Source organism: Lithobates pipiens, unplaced genomic scaffold (genome assembly GCF_037356315.1).
Source record: "Lithobates pipiens isolate NorthernLeopardFrog02 unplaced genomic scaffold, aLitPip1_a1.2 Scaffold_1, whole genome shotgun sequence".
NCBI lineage: Eukaryota > Metazoa > Chordata > Amphibia > Anura > Ranidae > Lithobates > Lithobates pipiens.
In genome coordinates this window covers 98,886,278-98,907,479 of record NW_027507685.1, presented here as the reverse complement: position 1 = coordinate 98,907,479, position 21,202 = coordinate 98,886,278, and the positions used below count along the sequence as shown (strand labels likewise).

At 45.2% G+C, this 21,202-nt stretch overlaps 2 protein-coding genes across 4 annotated transcripts in view; one reads left to right on the top strand and one right to left on the bottom strand.

Moving 5' to 3' along the window:
* Positions 1–12,662, bottom strand: part of MRRF (mitochondrial ribosome recycling factor) — a 21,209-nt gene extending 8,547 nt beyond the window's left edge. The window contains exons 1-5 of one of the 3 annotated variants that reach the window (XM_077467096.1): positions 12,554–12,662; positions 9,606–9,775; positions 8,893–9,048; positions 5,776–5,894; positions 2,947–3,038 (exon numbers count right to left, since the gene is read on the bottom strand). In XM_077467096.1, the coding sequence (XP_077323222.1) occupies positions 2,947–3,038; positions 5,776–5,894; positions 8,893–9,048; positions 9,606–9,762 (524 nt within the window). In that variant the 5' untranslated portion in view covers positions 9,763–9,775; positions 12,554–12,662. Of the gene's footprint in view, positions 1–2,946; positions 3,039–5,775; positions 5,895–8,892; positions 9,049–9,605; positions 9,776–12,226; positions 12,370–12,466 lie in introns of those variants that run through there. The other 2 variants (XM_077467152.1, XM_077467190.1) reach the window with 2 other exon arrangements.
* RBM18 (RNA binding motif protein 18) overlaps positions 12,582–21,202 on the top strand; it is a gene marked incomplete in the record, with an annotated part of 18,725 nt that continues 10,104 nt past the window's right edge. Inside the window, 3 exon segments of the mRNA XM_077467298.1 lie at positions 12,582–12,684; positions 14,535–14,665; positions 15,601–15,724. Coding sequence (XP_077323424.1) covers positions 14,553–14,665; positions 15,601–15,724 — 237 coding nt within the window.

Genomic DNA, 21,202 nt, shown 5'->3' with positions numbered 1-21,202 from the left:
AAATTGGGTCCGACGGAGATTCGGACGGAATCAGTCCGATGCATACCACACACAGTCGGATTATCTGATGACACGGTCTGATAAGACTCATTCCGACAGATTCTTCGACCGTGTGTACAAGGGCTTAGAAGATTCGACGGAGCAGCTAAACTGTATGATGCGGCAATCGTACATTTCCGGTCGAATGTTCCGCCTACAAGCTATAGTAGAAATCTAATGTTGTATGACACTAGTAATAATTATATTTATTAAATTATTATTACTAGTCAACCAACATTAGAATTCTTCTATAGCCTATGGGCGGAGAGTTTGACCATAAACGTCCACTCGCGGCAACTGCTTCGTCATATCTTCATGACAAATCCAATAATCTTGGACCAATAGAGTTAGGTTAGGCACATTCAACCTTTCAACCTTTGTTGCTATTGTCTCTATGTCGTCGAATCTTTCCTCTCTATGTCGAATCTTTTTTTCACTCTGTCGAATAATCTTGGACTAATAGAGCTAAGGTTAGGCACATTCGACCACAGGTTCGATGGATGCAGATCGCTATTGTCAGCATGATGTCGAATCTCCTATCTGTATCGATATCCATTTTTATTACGATTTTTTTTTTTTTTTTTTTTTTACTATTAATGGCGGTGCACTATAAAAAACAAAAAGACGGACAATTTTTAATCACTTCAATACAGGGCACTTAAACAACTTCCTGCCCAGACCAATTTTGAGCTTTCAGCGCTGTCGCACTTTGAATGACAATTGCGCGGTCATGCTACACTGTACCCAAATGAAATTTTTATCATTTGTTTCCCACAAATAGAGCTTTCTTTTGGTGGTATTTGATCACCTCTGCGGTTTTTATTTTTTGCTAAACAAATAAAAAAATACCGAAAATTTTGAAAAAAAAATATGTTTTTTTTTTGTTTCAGTTTCAAAACTTTGCAAATAAGTAAGTTTTCTCCTTCACTGATGGGCACTGATGGGGTTACACTGATGGGCAATGATAAGGCGGCACTGATGGGCACCGATGAGGTGGCACCAATGAAGTGGCACTGATGAGGTGGCATTGACGTCCGGTCAGGATTATGCAACCACTTTGCCGCCGTCTATTTGCTATAGAGCGGGCGGCAAGTGGTTAACCACTTCAATACAGGGCACTTAAACACCTTCCTGCCCAGACCAATTTTGAGCTTTCAGCGCTGTCACACTTTGAATGACAATTGCGCGGTCATGCTACACTGTACCCAAATGAAATTTTTAACATTTTTTTCTCACAAATAGAGCTTTCTTTTGGTGGTATTTGATCACCTCTACGGTTTTTATTTGTTGCGCTACAAATAAAAAAAAATAACGAAAATTTTTAAAAAAAAAAATGTTTTTTTTGTTTGTTTCAAAACTTTGTAAATAAGTAAGTTTTCTCCTTCACTGATGGGCACTGATGGGGCTACACTGATGGGCACCAATGATGTGGCACCAATGAAGTGGCACTGATGAGGTGGCATTGATGGACACTGATATGTGGCACTGATAGGCGACACGGATGGACACTGATAGGTGGCACAAATTGGCACTGATAGATGGCACGGATTGGCATGGATGGGCGGCACAGATGGGCATGGATAGGCGGCACAGATGGGCATGGATAGGCGGCACAGATGGGCATGGATAGGCGGCACAGATGGGCATGGATAGGCGGCACAGATGGGCATGGATAGGCGGCACAGATGGGCATGGGTGGACACTCATAGGCGGCACAGGTGGGCACTCATAGGCGGCACAGGTGGGCACTCATAGGCGGCACAGGTGGGCACTCATAGGCGGCACAGGTGGGCACTCATAGGCGGCACAGGTGGGCACTCATAGGCGGCACAGGTGGGCACTCATAGGCGGCACAGGTGGGCACTCATAGGCGGCATTGTTGTTATACTGTACTAATGGATGCCAATCAGTGATGCCCATTGTGGGCACTGATTGGCATCCATTATGGGCACTGATTGGCATCCATTGTGCTGACTGGCATCCCTGGTGGTCTAGGGAGGATTACCTTTTCCCTGGTGGCGTCCCTGGTGGTCCAGTGTGGGCATCCTCAGGGGGGCTGTGCTGATAATCGATCAGCACAGACCCCCCCTGTCAGAGGAGCAGCCGATCGGCTCTCCTCTACTCGCGTCTGATCACCGGCTCTTGCTATTTACACTGTGATCAGCCGTGATTGGACACAGTTGATCACGTGGTAAAGAGTCTCCGTCGGAGACTCTTTACCGAGATTGTAGTTGCCGGGTGTCAGACTGACAATATGCGTATATTGAATGGTTTGCACAAAAGTTTTTTTTTTTTTAATCTATTTATTTTACTAGTAATGGCGGTAATCAGCGACTTATAGCGGGGCTGCGATATTGCGGTGGAAATGCTAACACTTTTTGGGGACCAGTGACACTAATACAAAAAAATATGCACTGTCACTGTTCTAATGACACTGGCTGCGAAAGGGTTAAAAATCTAGGGGAAAGCAAAGGGATAACTGTGTTCCTAACCAGTGTTTTACAACAGTGGGGGAGATGCTTCTACCAGGGGGACAGAGACAGGACCCATGCCTTCCCTCCTGTCAGAACGGTGATCTGCCCTTTTTTTTTTATTTTTATTTTATTTATTTGTTATTTATTTATTTTTATACATAGGCAAACCGGTCATTCTGCCTCCATGCTGGGTGATCAGCAGGTGCCAGCAGACATCGAGTCCGCAGTACCCGGCCATCATTGCATGGGCTGAGCAGCTGCAGCTCTTCCAACACACGTTATTCCCACCGCAGGAAACCACACATTCTTGCTGCTGGAACAGGCAGGGCGTGCCAATTTACCGCGTGTGAATGAATAGGATTAAAATATTCCCCACTTTTTCAGTTGGAGTCGTCTTATATTACATTCTACAGGAAATCTAAAAATGACTCACTGCGGAACAGGCACGCGGATAAGAGCGCCATCCAGCTCTGGGTTGAGGTTCATTTGACTCTGCGTTAATGCATTCACCACTGCAGGGGCAACCTAAAACCAAGTAGAAAAACTGAAAATGCATTCACGAACGTGCAGATTTTTGAAAGTGTTATTGTTCATTCAATCCATTAACTCTGAGAACTGATGATCCCGGACGAGCCCCCAACCTGGGTCTTTAAATTAAGGGCAGCACAGTGATAAGCTCATATCTCTGCCAATCTGCTTTCTCCTCCTACAGTCTCCTAAAAGACTGTACCCCATTCATGACCAGGGCATATTTTTATTGTTTACTATTCGGCACTGTGCTACTGTTACTGGCTATTGCACGGTCATGCAACACTGTATCCAAATGAAATTTATATTATTTTGTTTTAACATAAATAGAGCTCTCTTTTTGTGGTATATATATATATATATATATATATATATATATATAAATAAATAAAATGTGTGTGTGTGTGTGTGTGTGTGTGTGTGTGTGTGTGTGTGTGTGTATAATATATACATACATACACACCTAATAAAATCTAATTTTGACATAAATTTAGGCAAAGATGTATTCTGCTATATTTCTTTGGTAAAAAAATAACCCAAATCAGTGTATATTATTTAGCATGTAGGAAAATTATAAATAATGTCCAAGAACTATGGTATATACACAATGCCTTGAAATAGTATTCATACTCCTTGACATTTTCCACATTTTGTCATGTTAGAACCAAAAAACGTAAATATATATTTTATTGGGATTTTATTGTGATAGACCAACACAAAGTGCCACATAATTGTGACATGGAAGGAAAATGATAAATGGATTTCAAATTTATTTACAAATAAAATATGTGAAAAGTTTGGGGGGGGGGGGCATTTGTATGCCCCCCCTCCCCCCGAGTCAATACTTTGTAGAACCGCCTTTCTCTGGAATTACAGCTGCAAGTCTTTTTGGGGGTGTCTCTGCCAGCTTTGCACATCTAGAGAGGGACATTTTTGCCCATTCTACTTTGCAAAATATCTTGAGCTCTGTCAGATTGGATGGAGAGCGTCTGCGAACAGCAATTTTCAAGTCTTGCCACATATTCTCAATGGGATTTAGGTCTGGACTGTGACTGGGCCATTCTAACACATGAATATGCTTTGATCTAAACCATTCCATTGTACCTCTGGCTGAATGTTTCGGGTCATTGTCCTGCTGGAAGGTGAACCTCCACCGCAGTCTCAAGTCTTTTGCAGACTCTAACAGGTTTTCTTCTAAGATTGTCCTGTATTTGGCTCCATCCATCTTCCCGCCAACTCTGACCAGCTTCCCTGTACCCGCTGAAGAAAAGCATCCCCACCACATGATGCTGCCACCACCATGTTTCATGGTGGGGATGGTGTGTTCAGGGTGATGTGCAGTGTTAGTTTTCCGCCACACATAAAGTTTTGCTTTTAGGCCACAAAGTTGAATTTTGGTCTCATCTGACCAGAGCACCTTCATCCACATGTTTGCTGTGTCCCCCACATGGCTTCTCACAAACTACAAACAGGACTTCTTATGACTTTCTTTCACCAATGTCTTTCTTCTTGTCACTCCTCCATAAAGACCAGATTTGTGGAGAGCACGACTAATAGTTGTCCTGTGGACAGATTCTTCCACCTGAGCTGTGGATCTCTGCAGCTCCTCCAGAGTTACCATGGACCCCTTGGCTGCTTCTCTGATGAATGCTCTCCTTGCCCGGCCGGTCAGTTTAGGTGGACGGCCATGTCTTGGTAGGTTTTCAGTTGTGCCATACTCTTTCCATTTTCCGATGATTGATTGAACAGAGCTACGTGAGATGTTGAAAGCTTGGGAGATTTTTTTTCTAACCTAACCCTGCTTTATACTTCTCCACAACTTTATCCCTGACCTGTCTGGTGTGTTCCTTTGCCTTCACAAAAATTATTTCGAAATAATTTTCTTTTGAAAATCTGAAATTTTGTGCGTTTTGTGATCTAATGGTGCCAACATTGATTTTGAAATCTGACCAACCAAGCCTTCATTTTCACCTCAGAACTTTTGTGGCTGGGAATCTTCTTTTCTTCCCAGAAATCCTCTTTCCTTGCACATGCACATTTCTTTTTTGATTACGTTTCTCGCACGATTCTCCCATCATTGATTAGAAAATCTTTTGTTTTTTCCAAAAATTTCCAACATGCCGGATTACTCTAATTCGATGGCCGCGCGGAAATTGTCTGTTGCTGAGGCCCACTAATGGTGTGAAATTCGAACGAAAATTCTTAGATAAAGATTTTTGAAAGAAAAATTCTTTTGAAATTTGACCGCTGTATGGTCTCTGCTTTAGGTTCTCAAACAAACCTCTGAGGGCTTCACAGAACAGCTGTATTTATACTGAGATTAAATGATACATAGGTGGACTCTATTTACTAATTAGCTGACTTCTGAAGGCAATTGGTTCCTCTAGATTTTAGTTAGGAGTATCAGAGTAAAGGGGGCTGAATACATATGCTCCCCCACACTTTTCCCATATTTATTAAAAAAAAAAAAAATCTTTATTTAAAAAAAAAAAAAATTTAAAACAATTTATAATTTTCCTTCCACTTCACAATTATGTGGCACTTTGTGTTGGTCTATCACATAAAATCCCAATAAAATGCATTTATGTTTTTGGTTGTCACATGACAAAATATGGAAAAGGGGTATAAATAGCTAAGTAGTTCATACCAACACTAAAATACTCTGGGGGGCGATCAGGGATTTTTCATTTTTTTTTAAACACTTGATAATGTCTATCTTGCCCATGTAACTAACCTCAGGAAAGCTTGACATGTTGATAAGGAAGAGTCGTGGAGACTTCAGGGTGATCTGTCCCAGTTGATTTAATGGGAATTTTCCATCTTTTGTTGTGACCACAATATGATCAAAAGCACCTAGAAACAAAGTGCAAATTCACTTGTAGCACGCAAGACGCATATAGAAATGCAATAGCCCGTACCATCTAGAATAGGAAAAAGTAAAAGTCTTCAAAAGGGGCCGAACTGTGGAAGCTGTGAGACAAGCTGGTGGGTTTATTGGCTCCTGTCTGGAATTTGCCCCAGTAAATGAGATAGGCACTTTTAGATTGCAAGCTTCTTGAAGGCAGGGGCTGATGCTCCCAGCAGCTTTCCCTTAAAAAATGTACAGGGGCTGCTAAAGTTGTCAGAGGGAGCAATAATTATTTTTTTACTACAGGAACAAAGCGAAAATAATAAAAATAAAAATAATGCAGAGACATGATCTAGAGGGGGATATTTGGCTAATGCTGTCCCATGCACTTTAATGGTGCCATCAATGCCATGTTCTGCCACAATAAGGCTCTATGTGTTAGCAGCTTCAGTGGCAACTGCAGACATCACCCTGGTACTGTTTTTTTTTTTAAGCCGGCGGTCAGCTTTCTTGTAAAAGCAATCCTAGTACCTAACTAGCCACAGGACTACTTTTACAAGCAGCTGGAGAGGACGTCTCCCCGCCCTTGGAGGCCAAAAATGGTCCTTGGTAACCAAAAACGCACACGCCCTTGAATGCCAAAAATGGTCCTTGTGGCCAAAAACAGCACTCCCGACCCTTGGTGGCCAAAAAAGCCCTCGGTGACCAAAAACAGCGTTCCCAGCCCTTGGATGCCAAAAATGGTCCTTGTTGACCAAAAACAGCACTCCCAGCCCTTGGAGGCCAAAAAAATGCTCCTCGGTGACCGAAAACAACACACCCAGTGCTTGAATGCCAAAAATGGTCCTCGGAAACCAAAAACGCACCCCTGGCCCTTTGGAGGCCAAAAATGGTCCTCGGTGACCAAAAACGCCACTCCCGGTGCATGAATGCCAAAAATGGTCCTCGGTAACCAAAAAATGCACTCTCGGCCCCTGGAGGCCAAAAATGGTCCTCCGTGATCAAAAACAGCACTCCCAACACTTGGAGGCAAAAAGAAGGTCCTTGGTAACCAAAAACGCACTCTCGGTCCCTGGATGCCAAAAATGCACTCCTGGCCCCTGGAGCCAAAAAAAAAAAAAGTCCCTCGGTGACCAAAAACAGCATTCCCAACCCTTGAATACCAAAAATAGTCCTTCCACAGCTTGCTCGGGCTCTCCTGTCCCACCAGGATCGGCTTTCCACAATGGTAACCTGGAAGGACTGACCTGACATCACTTCTGGTTTACCTGGACTTCAATGGCACCAGTTAAAAAAAATAAAGTATCAAAAATCTTTTAAGGGCAGAGGAGGGACCCCCAGATCCCTCCATAAAGAATACCTCTCTCACATGCCCATTGCTGTCAACAGGGATGTCTACATTCCATGTGACAGCAATAAATGTGATAAAAACTAATTAATAAATATTAATTATTATTAAAAAATAATAATAATTATAAAATTTAAAAAAAGGCGATATGCTTGTTTAATGTCCAATTTTTCATTTTTATGTACATTGGTGGCATTTTGTTTTTAATTTTCTTTAGATAAAAAAATTCAATAAAAATATTCTTAAAAAAAGAATAAAAAAATAAAAAAAAATTCAAGTGCCCTCGCCCCCCCTGTGCTCACGCGCAAAGGCAAAAGCGTGCGTCAGCCCTGTGCGCACGCAAAGAGTGATTGACCCACATGCATAAAGGTATCACTGCAAACGTCAGACCACAGGCAGCAATTCCAGAACCAGACCTAAACTGGTAACCTTTAAAAGGCTTTTAAAGCATCACCTATAGAGAGTAAAATTTGCATCGTGTGTTGCCATTGCACAGGCATGCGCAACTTTAAAGCTGGTATCTACTGACTTGGCGAGATATCGTCTTTTATATTTGTCATGCTTTCAAAAATCATTGCACAGATACCGTGTGACATAAAAAATTGCAAGACCCACAAAATGTATTCTCTAGGGCCTCTGCTTTAAAAAAATAAATAAAAATAATATAGATACCCAACATGTCATGCTTCAAAATTGCGCACACTCCTGGAATGGCCCCAAACTACAGTACTTAAAAATCTCCATAGGCAAAACTTTAAAAATGTCCCCAAATTTTTTTTTCAAGAATATGGACTTAGAACCCCCAAACATTATTAATATAATATATATATATATATATATATATATATATATATATATATATATATATATATATATATATATATTTTTTTATTTAAGTACCGTAGTTTGGCGTCATTCCACATGTGTGCACAATTCTAAAGTATGACATGTTGGGTATACTCGGCGTAACATCGTCTTTCACATTGTACAAAACACTGGGGTATTATGTTTTTTTATTCATTACAGTGTATTTTTTCCCACCAAATAAAAATAAAATTGTGTTTGAAAAACCACTGCGCAAATACCGTGTGACATTAAAAGAAAAAAAACAAAAAAACAGCAAAACCCACCAAATTGATTCACTAGGGCCTCTGTTTTTTTTTTCTTTCTTATATAAATGTTTGGAGGTTCTAAGTAATTTTCTAGCAAAAAATACTGATTGTTACATGTATAAAAAAAACAAAAAAAAACACAGGTCTTCAGTTGGTTAAACCATTAACAAGGGGTGGAGCTTATAAAGAAAAAAAAAAAAGAAAAAAAAAAAAAGGTGGGTATCCCCCCATTTGCATTTGCCTAGGGCAACATGGTGTCTAAACCAGCCCTGACGCCAAAGATAGTTGGAGCCGGTGTTGTGCCCCCCTTGGGGTTGATTTACTAAAACTTGAGAGTGCAAAATCTGGTAGAGCTGTGCATGGCAGCCAATCAGCTTCTAACGTCGGCTTGTTTAATTAACCTTTGACAAAAAATAAAAAATAAACCTGGAAGTCGACTGTCTTTTGTGCAGAGCTGCACCAGATTTCGTACTCTCCAGTTTTAGTAAATCGCCCCCCCCCCATCCCCAATGTGTCATTACATCCCGGAAGATCATCACTTACTTGGAGAGGTTCGGATAGTCAGGTTTTTGTTGAAGTCTTCTTTCAGGTTGTCAAGGACGGTTTTCATGTTGCGCTCCACTTCTTTCAGATCGATAATGTCTTCAACCAAAGCCGCATTGATGTTTACTCTAGCCGGAGCGTGTTTTTGGCTTTTGCCTATATGCAAATAAATAAATAAAATATTTATCACTGTTGGGTAAATTTTTTGCTAAACATAAAAAAAAAAAACCTGCATTTTTCTTTGTTTCTGGTGTTATAACAATTTGCAAATAAATAATCTTTCATGAATTTAAGCCAAACTGTATCCTGTTCCATTACTTTGGTGAAAATAACAGAAATCCGTGTATAATATTTAGTCTGTAGGAAAGGAAACTGGTAATTGTGCGGTCATGCAAAGCTGTGCCAAATTAAAACTAAATTTATATTTTGTTTACACTTTCTTTTTGTGGTATTTGATCACCACTGGGGTTTTTTTTTTTTTATTATTATATAAAACAAAAGAGACGGAAAATTGAAAGAATTTTTTTTTCAAAAACCCCAATATTTGCTACTTTCTGTTCTAAAACATATCTCATATCACATCTGGTGGACGTGGCCGGAGACAGATATAGATATATATATTTATTATGTTTGGGGGTTCTAAGCAATTTTGTATATAAAAAAAAAAAAAATACTGATTGTTACCTGTAAACAAAAAGTGAAAAGCGACTTACCTTTGCTGCTTTTGGCAGCCAGCTGTCTACTCAGACAGCCCCCGGGAAGCTGCTGCTGCTGGCGGACCAGGAGTGCTGCGTTCCATGAGCACGCCACTGCCGTGGATCTCAGCTGCTGTAGCACTGGCCTGAACCTTCCCAACCCCATCAGTGCCATGGCAGGATCTCAGCTGTAATGATTAAAGTGAAAAAAAAAAAGTCAGCACAACCCAGAGGATCAGATATTTATAGATTAAACCACATGAAGACAGTGCCTTTTTCGGGCAATTTTTCTTTACAAGTTTAAACTTGTATTTATTGTTGCTAGAAAATTTACTTAATATTTTTAATGCGGAAACCCTGGGGAATAAAATGGTGACCGTTGCAGTTTCTTTTTTATGGTGCATGCTATTTACACAACGGTTTTATAAACCGAAAAAAAATACACTTTACAATGAAAAAAAATAAAAATTACACAATATTTACATCGTTTCATGGTATTTGCACAAGGGTTATACAAACCAAAAAGAATACACTTTATAATAATAATAAAAAAACACATTTACCCAAATTCTTTTGGTAAAATATAAAAAAATGATGTTGCGCCAAGTAAATAGATACCCAACACGTCACACTTTAAAATTGCGCACGCTTGTGGAATGGTGACAAACTACGGTACTTAAAAATCTCCATAGGTGACACTTTAACGCCTTTACAGGTTACCACTTTAGAGTCACAGAGGGGGTCTAGCGCTAGAATTATTTCTCTCGCTCCAATGATCGCGGCAATGCCTCACGCGTGGTGCCAATACTATTTACATATGTGGGCACGACTCACGTATGTGTTCGCTTCTGCGCACGAGCACGGAGGAATTGGGGTGCTTTTAAATTTTGTTTATTTATATTTTTTATTTATATTTTTTATAACTCTTTTTCCTATTACAAGGAATGTAAACATCCGTTGTAATAAAAATAAGAGATGACAGGTCCTCTTTATGGAGAGATCTGGGGGTCGAAAAGATCCCAAATCTCTCCTTTACTATTAAAAGCAAAAGATCAAAAAATAAATAACTTAAAAATAAATAATTTTTTAATTGACTTCTCTAATCCTTCTCCAAGGCCATAGAGTTGATCAAAGTGAATCTACTCTTTGATCGTCAATGGGAGCAGCCGGACGCACTGTCGGATCGGTGGTAATCCAGGTAAACTACTTAAAAGCCGCACTGTATAGACATGTATTGTGGTCTTGAAGTGGTTAATCTTGGCCGAATAAAGCCTGACTGTGGAGTTACACCGGGGCGGTGAAGGTCCCGAAGAGGATAATGAGCAGGGAAATGTACCTGCCCCCCCAGGCAGTAAAGACCATATATATATATAGAGAGCGCTATTGAGATATATACAAGAGAGGGTGAGAGAGAGTGAAAATGTCCAAATTGGGCCCAGTTAGCCATTTTCCCTCTCCGGTGTCATGTGACTCGTTAGTGTTACAAGGTCTCAGGTGTGAATGGGGAGCAGGTGTGTTAAATTTGGTGTTATCACTCTCACTCTCTCATACTGGTCACTGGAAGTTCAACATGGCACCTCATGGCAAAGAACTCTCTGAGGATCTGAAAAGAAGAATTGTTGCTCTACATAAAGATGGCCTAGGCTATAAGAAGATTGTCAAGACCCTGAAACTGAGCTGCAGCACGGTGATCAAGACCATACAGCGGTATAACAGGACAGGTTCCACTCAGAACAGACCTCATCATAGTCCAAGAAGTAGAGGTCACATGCTCAGCGTCATATCCAGAGGTTGTCTTTGGGAAATAGATGTATGAGTGCTGCCAGCATTGCTGCAGAGGTTGAAGGGGTGGGTGGGGGGGGTCAGCCTGTCAGTGCTCAGACCATACACCACACACTGCATCAAATTGGTCTGCATGTCTGTCGTCCCAGAAGGAAGCCTCTTTTAAAGATGATGCACAAGGAAGCCTGCAAACAGTTTGCTGAAGACAAGCAGACTAAGGACATGGATTACTGGAACCATGTCCTGTGGTCTGATGAGACCAAGATAAACAGATTTGGTTCAGATGGTGTCAAGCGTGTGTGGTGGCAACCAGGTGAGGAGTACAAAGACAAGTGTGTCTTTCCTACAGTCAAGCATGGTGGTGGGAGTGTCATGGTCTGGGGCTGCATGAGTGCTGCCGGCACTGGGGAGCTACAGTTCATTGAGGGAACCATGAATGCCAACATGTACTGTGACATACTGAAGCAGAGCATGATCCCCTCCCTTCAGAGACTGGGCCGCAGGGCAGTATTCCAACATGATAACGACCCCAAACACACCTCCAAGACGACCACTGCCTTGCTAAAGAAGCTGAGGATAAAGGTGATGGACTGGCCAAGCATGTCTCCAGACCAAAACCCTATTGAGCATCTGTGGGGCATCCTCAAATGGAAGGTGGAGGAGCGCAAGGTCTCTAACATCCACCAGCTCCGTGATGTCGTCATGAAGGAGGGGAAGAGGACTCCAGTGGTAACCTGTGAAGCTCTGGTGACCTCCATGCCCAAGAAGGTTAAGGCAGTGCTGGAAAATAATGGTGGCAACACAAAATATTGACATTTGGGCCCAATTTGGACATTTTCACTTAGGGGTGTACTCACTTTTGTTGCCAGCGGTTTAGACATTAATGGCTGTGTGTTGAGTAATTTTGAGGGGACAGAAAATTGACACTGTTATACAAGCTGTACACTCACTACATTACATTGTAGCATAGAGTCATTTCTTCAGTGTTGAAAACGATAGAAGAAAAGATTTACAAAAATGTGAGAGAGTATATATTGAGTGCTGCTGACCTCCTGCAGCCTCTTCACTATAACTATATATCGGTATCCTGTGCTCACCATACAATGTTATAGACATGGAAATCTATAGAAATAATCCTATAAAGAGCCCCACGGTCCAGTCTCTCTGACCCTCCATGCCCTCACCTCTTCCTCAGTACTCTGTCAGCCTCGTGCAACGTCATCATCCGGCGCGGTGAGTGGCAGAGAGGAGGTCGCGTTGTAATGACGTCGCCGGCTCGGCTGGGAAGATGATCGGCTGAGCGGAGGCCTCTCCGGTAAACAAAGCGCTGTGATTGGGGGGGGGGGAGGGTGTATGGATTATGAAGGTGAATGTCCGGAGTCTGGGGGGTTGTTGGAGGACTACAAGTCCAAGCAGGCCCTTGTGTCACCCTGCCTGGTGACTGCTCATCTCTGTTATTGTGATGGAGGATATTTATATATTTTATATTTTATTTTTTGATATTTATCGTCCATCTGATCTGGGGTCCCCGATTGTACTTGTATCACATCTGGGGCCCCAGGAAGTCTCTCCGTATGATCTGGGGTCCCAGGAAGTCTCCCCCGTATGGTCTGGGGTCCCAGGAAGTCTCCCCCGTATGGTCTGGGGTCCCAGGAAGTCTCCCCCGTATGGTCTGGGGTCCCAGGAAGTCTCCCCCGTATGGTCTGGGGCCCCCGGAAGTCTCTCTGTATAAGCTGGGGTCCCTGGAAGTCTCCCTGTATGGTCTGGGGCCCCCAGAAGTCTCTCTGTATAAGCTGGGGTCCCTGGAAGTCCCCCCCGTATGACCCCCCATATGATCTGGGGCCCCCGGAAGTCTCCCCGTATGGTCTGGGGCCCCCGGAAGTCTCCCCGTATGGTCTGGGGCCCCTGGAAGTCTCTCTGTATGAGCTGGGATCCCTGGAAGTCCCCCCATATGGTCTGGGGTCCCTGGAAGTCTCCCCATATGGTCTGGGGTCCCTGTGATGGAGAACAGAGTTTTCCGATGACAGATTTCTTGTAATCTGATTTTAAATATCAATTTCCAACTGGACTCGCCTTATATGCTTCGCTCCCACAATCCGCGCCAACCGTCCCTGGCCAATCGCAGCCCTCTGCCACTAATCGTCCGTCCCGGAGCGCCTGCCGTCATCACCGGACAGATCCTCATCTACACTGTGCAGGAAACATTCCACCAAACAATAAGAAAGCTTAAAGAGGACCTGTCATCAGACGTGAGCGTGCTCAGTGATGGCAATGGAAGAAGAACTGCGTCAGTTTGTTCACACAGCTTTATTGACACCGGACATTGCATGCGACACCCCCCCAACGCATTTCAACCTCCTGGGCTCTCGGAGACTCCAGAGACTGGATGAGCGTGGAGCCGCAACACTTAAAATGCTCAATCATGTGCTCGGGGTTTCACGTCTTCAGATTTTTTATTTGTTTTTTAAAGGGCCCCAGTAAATCCCCCAGCTCTGCTAACCCCCCCCCCCCCCCCCCGCTGAGTAGTAACCCCCGGCTCTGCTGATCCCCCGCTGAGTAGTAACCCCCGGCTCTGCTGAACCCCCCCCCCCCCCCGCTGAGTAGTAACCCCCGGCTCTGCTGAACCCCCCCCCCCCGCTGAGTAGTAACCCCCGGCTCTGCTGATCCCCCCCGCTGAGTAGTAACCCCCGGCTCTGCTGATCCCCCCGCTGAGTAGTAACCCCCGGCTCTGCTGATCCCCCCGCTGAGTAGTAACCCCCGGCTCTGCTGATCCCCCCGCTGAGTAGTAACCCCTGGCTCTGCTGATCCCCCGCTGAGTAGTAACCCCCGGCTCTGCTGATCCCCCGCTGAGCAGTAACCCCCAGCTCTGCTGATCCTCTGCTGATCCTTTGCTTTTCTAATCTTCCTCTCTGGTCCCCGCTCACCTCCCGCTATATTTCTTCCATGCTGTGCATCATCGGTGACATCTTCTATTTGCACCAGTCCAGTCCAGCAGCTCTGGTAATCCCCCCGCTCAGTAGTAGCCCCCAGCTCTGCTAATACCCGGCTGAGTGGCACCAGTTATGCTTTAAAATAAAGTTGTTGCTGTTGTAGATAACATAATGTGCGGATAGACATTTGATGGAGTAAAAGGATGACAATCTATATTTATTTCTGTTATTTTAGTACTTTTAGGAAGAATCGATGGAGGAAGACTTAAAGAGGTTGCCGCTGGAGAACGCTTCGATCCTATCTGAGGGCTCCCTGCAGGATGGACATCGGTTGTGGATAGGAAACCTGGACCCTAAAATCACAGAGTAAGAGATTCTTTGTATAAATAAGGTGCAAACCAAATCCGCGCTCGTACAGCCCTTGTATATTAGAGGCGGGGGGCCCCAACCCCCAGGCTGCTGGACCGTTACCAGTCCGTGGCCTGTTAGTAACACGGGCCAGTTAGCAGGGGGGAGGTTAGCGGCGACTGTGGTCTGTGTCCTCTCCTGGGCCTCCCACCCCCACCGACGGTGTCATCCTATCATCAGGGCCGGGGAGGAGCTGCAGATCTAGACAGAGAGCAGAAAGGGGGATAGTGAGAGTAAGAGAAGAAAGTGGGGACCAAGACTGCTAGGGGGGAGCTGTGACTGCTAGGGGGAGCTGTGCCTGCTCAGGTTTTCTTCTAAGATTGCCCTGTATTTGGCTCCATCCATCTTCCCATCAACTCTGACCGGCTTCCCTGTCCCTGCTGAAGAAAAGCATCCCCACCACATGATGCTGCCACTTTTTACTTCCTTCTGCTCCGTAACTGATGGTCCATACCTCCATATGGACTGAGGGGTGGGGGGCCTTAAAGTGTAAAGTAAACCCCCCTATCATTTCTCTTTAATCTACAATTGCCCTGATGCTGTACATGTGATCATTTACGACACCAGCCATTGGATGCTTTGACTGGTTGGTTGAGAGCACAACCAATGGCAGTGTTGCATTTCCAGAGCGTCCCATAAATTAAATTAAACTGTTTTATGGATGGGTTTACTTCTACTTTAAGAAATAGTGCACAGGACCACGTATTTATTTTTATTTTATTTTTATTTATTTTATTCTACAAAAAGTGGAACAAAAATGTCTTTAGGTAGTTTAGCAAAATACAGCAGGGCAGGGCTTACACCAGAAAAATATTTAAAGGTAAAATTGTTGCTTTGTGTTTTTACAGTTTAAACATTTAGAATTTTTTTCATTGTTTGTTTATTCCTTTTAGGTACCATCTGTTAAACCTGCTGCAGAAATTCGGGAATGTGAAGCAGTTTGATTTCTTATTTCACAAGTCCGGCCCCCTAGAAGGTCAACCCCGGGGCTACTGCTTTGTAAATTTTGAGACTAAATTGGTAAGTTTCTAGAATCCTCTTCTGTGTCTCCCCCCCCCCCACATGTTGTGTAACTAATAACAATCTTAACCACTTACCACCCAGTTCTGACATTTCTCTCCTACCTGTATAAATCAGCATTTTCTCATATCGTCTTCCAGGACAGCCTTTGAGATATAGGGCTCCTCCCTCCGGGACAGGAAACACGTCAAGCCAATCAAATAAAAGGTGTGGTCCTCCAGGCCCTCCTCAGTTTTTTGTGTTTCCTGCCGGACGGGAAGGAGCACGTTGGAACTGGTAAGGGGAGCTCCTTCTCAGGGGTTGGTCCTGGGGGGAGCACCTGGTGGACCTGACCCTTAGCACCCCTCGGTCCGTTCGGAGGGAGGAGAGGGTAGCTATCAGTCCCCGCTGCCAATTCAAACGTTCGGAGAGAACGGGACCCCGATGGGCGGCAATCTCCCCCCTCTGTAGCGCTAACCGCTCGTACCTGTCGGTCGGATGGCGGGCGAGAGACGTTCGTTTCACCGGCTGGCGTTCGGGTACTGTGAGCGGGGCTTTCGTAAGGAACGAACGGCGTCGGGGCGGAGTCTTTGCGTTCCGGCGTTCGGAAGTGGGAGAGACGCACTTCCGCCAGATTCGCGTCATCAGGGGGCGCCGCAGGACCTGTTCCAGTCCTTTGGGCGCGGCGGTGTGACTACAGGGTTGCCTGGAGCGGTGTGAAGGCTCAGAGAGACTGAGTGAGACACAGGAACCATGGAGAGTGCAGTTGTGCAGGTGGACTCCGGTTCAACAGGCTCCAGCACCTCTTAGGTAAGCTTGGTGAGGGCAGACCAGGACTTACACTGGGGGGTGGAGGGGTCACTCTGACCTTAGTACCTTCCCGGGGTGGAGAACCTGCTGGTGAAGGGGGGCACTTCCTAGGCAGACCCTAGAAGCACAGTGGTGTGGTCAGGGGTGGTATTGTAATGGGACCCTGTTTTTTCATTTTTTTTTAGGTTAAACAGGACAGAGCCCAGATACCTTTGCCCAGAAGGAAATGTGCCGTGTGCGGGGCTAAGTTAGGCACCGGTTGGGAGAAGCCGCTTTGCCCGGATTGTGTCAGTAGCCTGGTGAAAGAGGACTCGGTGGCAGCTTGTCACAATGTCTTGACGTCCGTAAAGGATGAGATAGCATCCACCTTCCAGTCATTTAAAAGCATGATGGATAGGGTGCAGGGTCCCTCTGTCTCTTTACCCAGGGCCGTGAGTATGCCCTCCTTATCCGAACCAAGCCAGGAGGAGGAGGTGGATAGGGAGAGGTTACCTAGGTCATTAGCCTCCTCTAGGACAGAGTCTACTTCTGAATCTGAGGGGGAGGAAGAAGCCATTAGATCAGCTAGATACAAGCTGTCTTTGGACGATGTGGGTGACCTCCTCAAGGCTATATATGACACTTTGGAAATCAGGGAAGAACAGGTCCAGCTTTCAAAACACGACATGATGTATCAGGGGTCGAGTGTGCTGAAAGACAGGGTATTCCCCGTCCATAAATCGCTAGTTGAGGCGATTCTGCTGGAGTGGGAACAACCGGAAAAAAGGCCATTTTTTTCAGGTAGCCTTAGAAGGAGGTTCCCTTTTGAGACGGATGCGGTGCATCCCTGGAACAAGGTTCCCAAATTGGATGCTCCCTTGGCTAAAGTCTCTTAGAAGACGGATTTAGCCTTTGATGATATGGGTTCACTCAGGGACCCTATGGATAAGAGGGGAGATGTGCTGCTTAAGAGAGCCTGGGATGCCTCTTCCATTGGGCTTAAACCAGCCTTAGCAGCTACCTGTGTGGCCAGAAACCTAGAGTGTTGGCTTACACAGTTACAATCACATATTTCTGCGGGCACTTCTAGGCAATAGCTGTTGAAGTCTTTTCTGCTACTGTTAAGGCTGTGGGGTTTTTGGCCGATGCCTCTGCAGAATCAGTCAAATTGGCTGCTAGATCTGCAACACTAGTGAACGCTGCCAGAAGGGCCATTTGGCTTAAAACCTGGTCAGGGGACGCAGCTTCAAAATTAAAGTTATGTGGATTACCTTTTTCAGGGGACCATTTGTTCGGGCCCGGCCTGCAAGAGGCGTTAGAGCGCACGCAGGATAGGAAGAAAGCTTTCCCAGAAAGGAAAAAGAGACCTGAAGGGAAGCGCCTTTTTCGAGGCCCTAGGCAGCAGAACCTGCAGGAAAGGGAGGTTCGCCACAAAAAGCATTGGACGGGTCACAAGGGAAGGGGCAGAGGAGGAATCTTATTCAACCCTCCTCAACCCTCCCCTAAAAACCAGTGACTCCTGCGTCCCGGTGGGAGGAAGACTGGGGAAGTTCCTCCCACAATGGGATGCTTCAACCGAAAGTCCGTTCATTCGAGATGTAATAAGGAACAGCTACAGGTTGGAGTTTGGTTCAGTTCCCCTCCCAAATTTTCAAGTAACAAGGTTACCAAGGGACCAAGAGAAGGCAGAGGCTTTGGGTCTTCTTCTGGGGGATCTGGTGGACCAAGAAGTACTGGTACAGGTGCCTCAGGAGGAACGAGGCTTGGGGGTTTACTCCCACGTATTCGTGGTAAAGAAACCTTCGGGAAAGTTCAGGCTAATACTGAATCTCCGCCCCCTGAACAGATTCATAAAATACAAACGGTTCCGGATGGAATCAATCTTCTCTGTAACCAAGTTCCTGTTTCAGGGCTGTCACATGGCCACCATGGATCTCAGGGATGCATATTTGCATATCCCGATTCATCAGGAATCTCAGAGATTTCTCAGGTTGGCGGTGAGGTTGAACACGGGTGTGTTACACCTCCAGTTTCGAGCTCTCCTCTTCGGGCTTTCAGCCTCCCCAAGAATCTTTACAAAGGTTCTGGCAGAGGCACTGGCCCCATTAAGGCTCAAGGCTATAACAGTGATTCCATATCTGGACGATCTACTGTTCATAGCCCAGTCGGCCCAACAGCTGCAGAAGGATGTACAGGAGGCCTTGGGGTTCCTGCGCTCACTGGGGTGGCTAATAAACCAGGAAAAATCCCAGTTGACCCCCTCACAGGAGGTCCTGTATTTAGGATACAGGATTTTTTCGGTGGAGATGAGGGTATTTCTTCCTGCGGAGAAGATCAGCAAGCTAGAACAGGCGGTAGCCCAGCTTCAATCAGGTCGGGAAGCCCAGATCAGGGAGGTTATGAGAGTCCTGGGGTTGATGACATCATGCTTTCCAGCGGTGGCCTGGGCAAGGCATCATGAGCGTCCTTTACAGAGACTCATGCTCCGTTATTGGGATGGCAGGCAGCAGAGCCTGGATCAGGTTATGCCCCTATCCTCGGCAGTCAGGAGGTCTCTGTGGTGGTGGCGGGCCCAGGTCAACCTAGACAGGGGTCTTCTCTGGTCCCCACAGGTCACGACCTATGCCAGTGCGCTGGGTTGGGGTGCCCACCTAGAGGGAATCTTAGCCCAAGGTACCTGGTCGAACCTAGAGACAGTCGTTCCTCAAACCAAAAAGGAGCTTCTGGCGGTTTGGAAAGCGATAGAAACCTTCCAGTCCCAGTTACAGGGCAGGGACCTGCAAGTTCGTTCAGACAATGTGGCAGCAGTGGCCTACCTGAACAAGCAAGGGGGAACCAGAAGCCCCGCGCTGCAGGTAATTGCGGACAGAATCTTCTGCTGGGCAGAGAAGAACTTGTCCTCAATATCAGCCATTCACCTGAAGGGAACTCAGAATTCGCTGGCCGACTTTCTCAGTCGCCAGAAGATAGGTCAGGACGAGTGGTCCCTCAAGGAAGTGTTCGAGGAGATTGTGTCATGCTGGGGAAGGCCAGAAATAGACCTATTTGCAACAGAAGGCAACAGGAAGGTGACGCAATTTTTTTTTTTGGTTCACCCACAGGATCGGGCCAGGGGGATAGATGCCCTTGCCAATCCATGGCTGTTCGGCCTGTGTTATGCCTTTCCTCCCGTAAGGATGGTGGCGGAGGTCCTGCAGAAGTTCCGATCGGAAGCTACGGACCTCATTTTAGTGGCTCCTTTTTGGCCAAGGAGACCCTGGTTTGCCAGCATAAAGAGATTGGCTGTTCATCCTCCGCTGTTTCTACCAGTCAGGGAGGATTTACTTTCCCAGGGGCCGATCCTGTGTCCTCAGATAGAGAGGCTCAAGCTTGCGGCCTGGTATCTGAGGAACAGATCTTAACATCACAGGGTTTCTCAGAAAGAGTGGTTAAGACCTTGTTAGAATGCCGTAAACCAGTTACTAGGGCAATTTACGCCAAGGTAGGAAAGAGGTTTAATTCCTGGTTGCGAGAACAGGGGATTGCAAGTCCTGGGGTCCCGGCAGTCCTAGACTTTCTACAAGCAGGGGTAGAGCTGGGCCTATCTATCAGCACTCTAAAGGTACAGGTGGCGGCCTTAAGTGTTTTCCTTCAGTCCTCCCTTCAGCAGAATCCATTTGTCAGGAACTTCTTCAAGGCTTTATCTAGATCCAGGCCTGTGAGAATGAAGTCCTGTCCTACTTGGGATTTGGCCTTGGTTCTTAGGGCTTTGACCCAAGATCCATTTGAACCATTAGAGGGAGCATCACTTAAGTGGATGGTACTAAAGACTGTATTTTTGATAGCGATCACGTCAGCTAGAAGAGTCAGTGATCTGCAGGCGCTCTCGGTCAGAGAGCCATTTCTGTTAATTTTAGAGGACAGGGTAGTACTTAAGACTAACCCTAGTTTTCTTCCTAAAGTTGTGTCCACTTTTCATAGGACACAGGATATTATTTTACCAACATTTTTCTCAACCTCAGGCAAAGATGAGGCGAGATCTTTACGTTTGTTAGACGTCAGGAGAAGTCTTTTAATTTTTTTAGAAGCCACTAGGGTCTTCAGGAAGTCAGACTCACTTTTTGTTAATTTTTCGGGCGCCCGCAAGGGCTGCAAGGCGTCCAAATCGTCTATCGCCAGGTGGATACGAATATATATATATGTGTGTGTGTGTGATATCAAAAAAGGGACAGAAATAAATAATTTCAAAACTTTTCCCACCTTTTAATGTGACCTATAAACTGTACAACTCAATTCAAAAACAAACTAAAATCTTTAAGGGGGGGGGGGAAGGGGGATGTAAAAAATAAAAAAATAAAAGTGGTTGCATAAGTGTGCACACCCTCTTATAACTGGGGATGTAGCTGTGTTCGTCAGTACACAACTCCCCATCATTTAGAGTGCTTCTGATTACCCCAAATAAAGTTCAGCTGTTCTAGTAGGTCCTTCCTGACATTTTCTTTGTCGCACCCTACAGCAAAAGCCATGGTCCTCAGGGAGCTTCGAAAGCATCAGAGGGATCTTATTGTTAAAAGGTATCAGTCAGGAGAAGGGTACAAAAGAATTGAAGGCATTAGATATCCCATGGAACACAGTGAAGACCGTCATCATCAAGAGGAGAAAATATGGCACAACAGTGACCAAGAACTGGACGTCCTTCCAAAATGGATGGAAAGGCGAGAAGAAAAC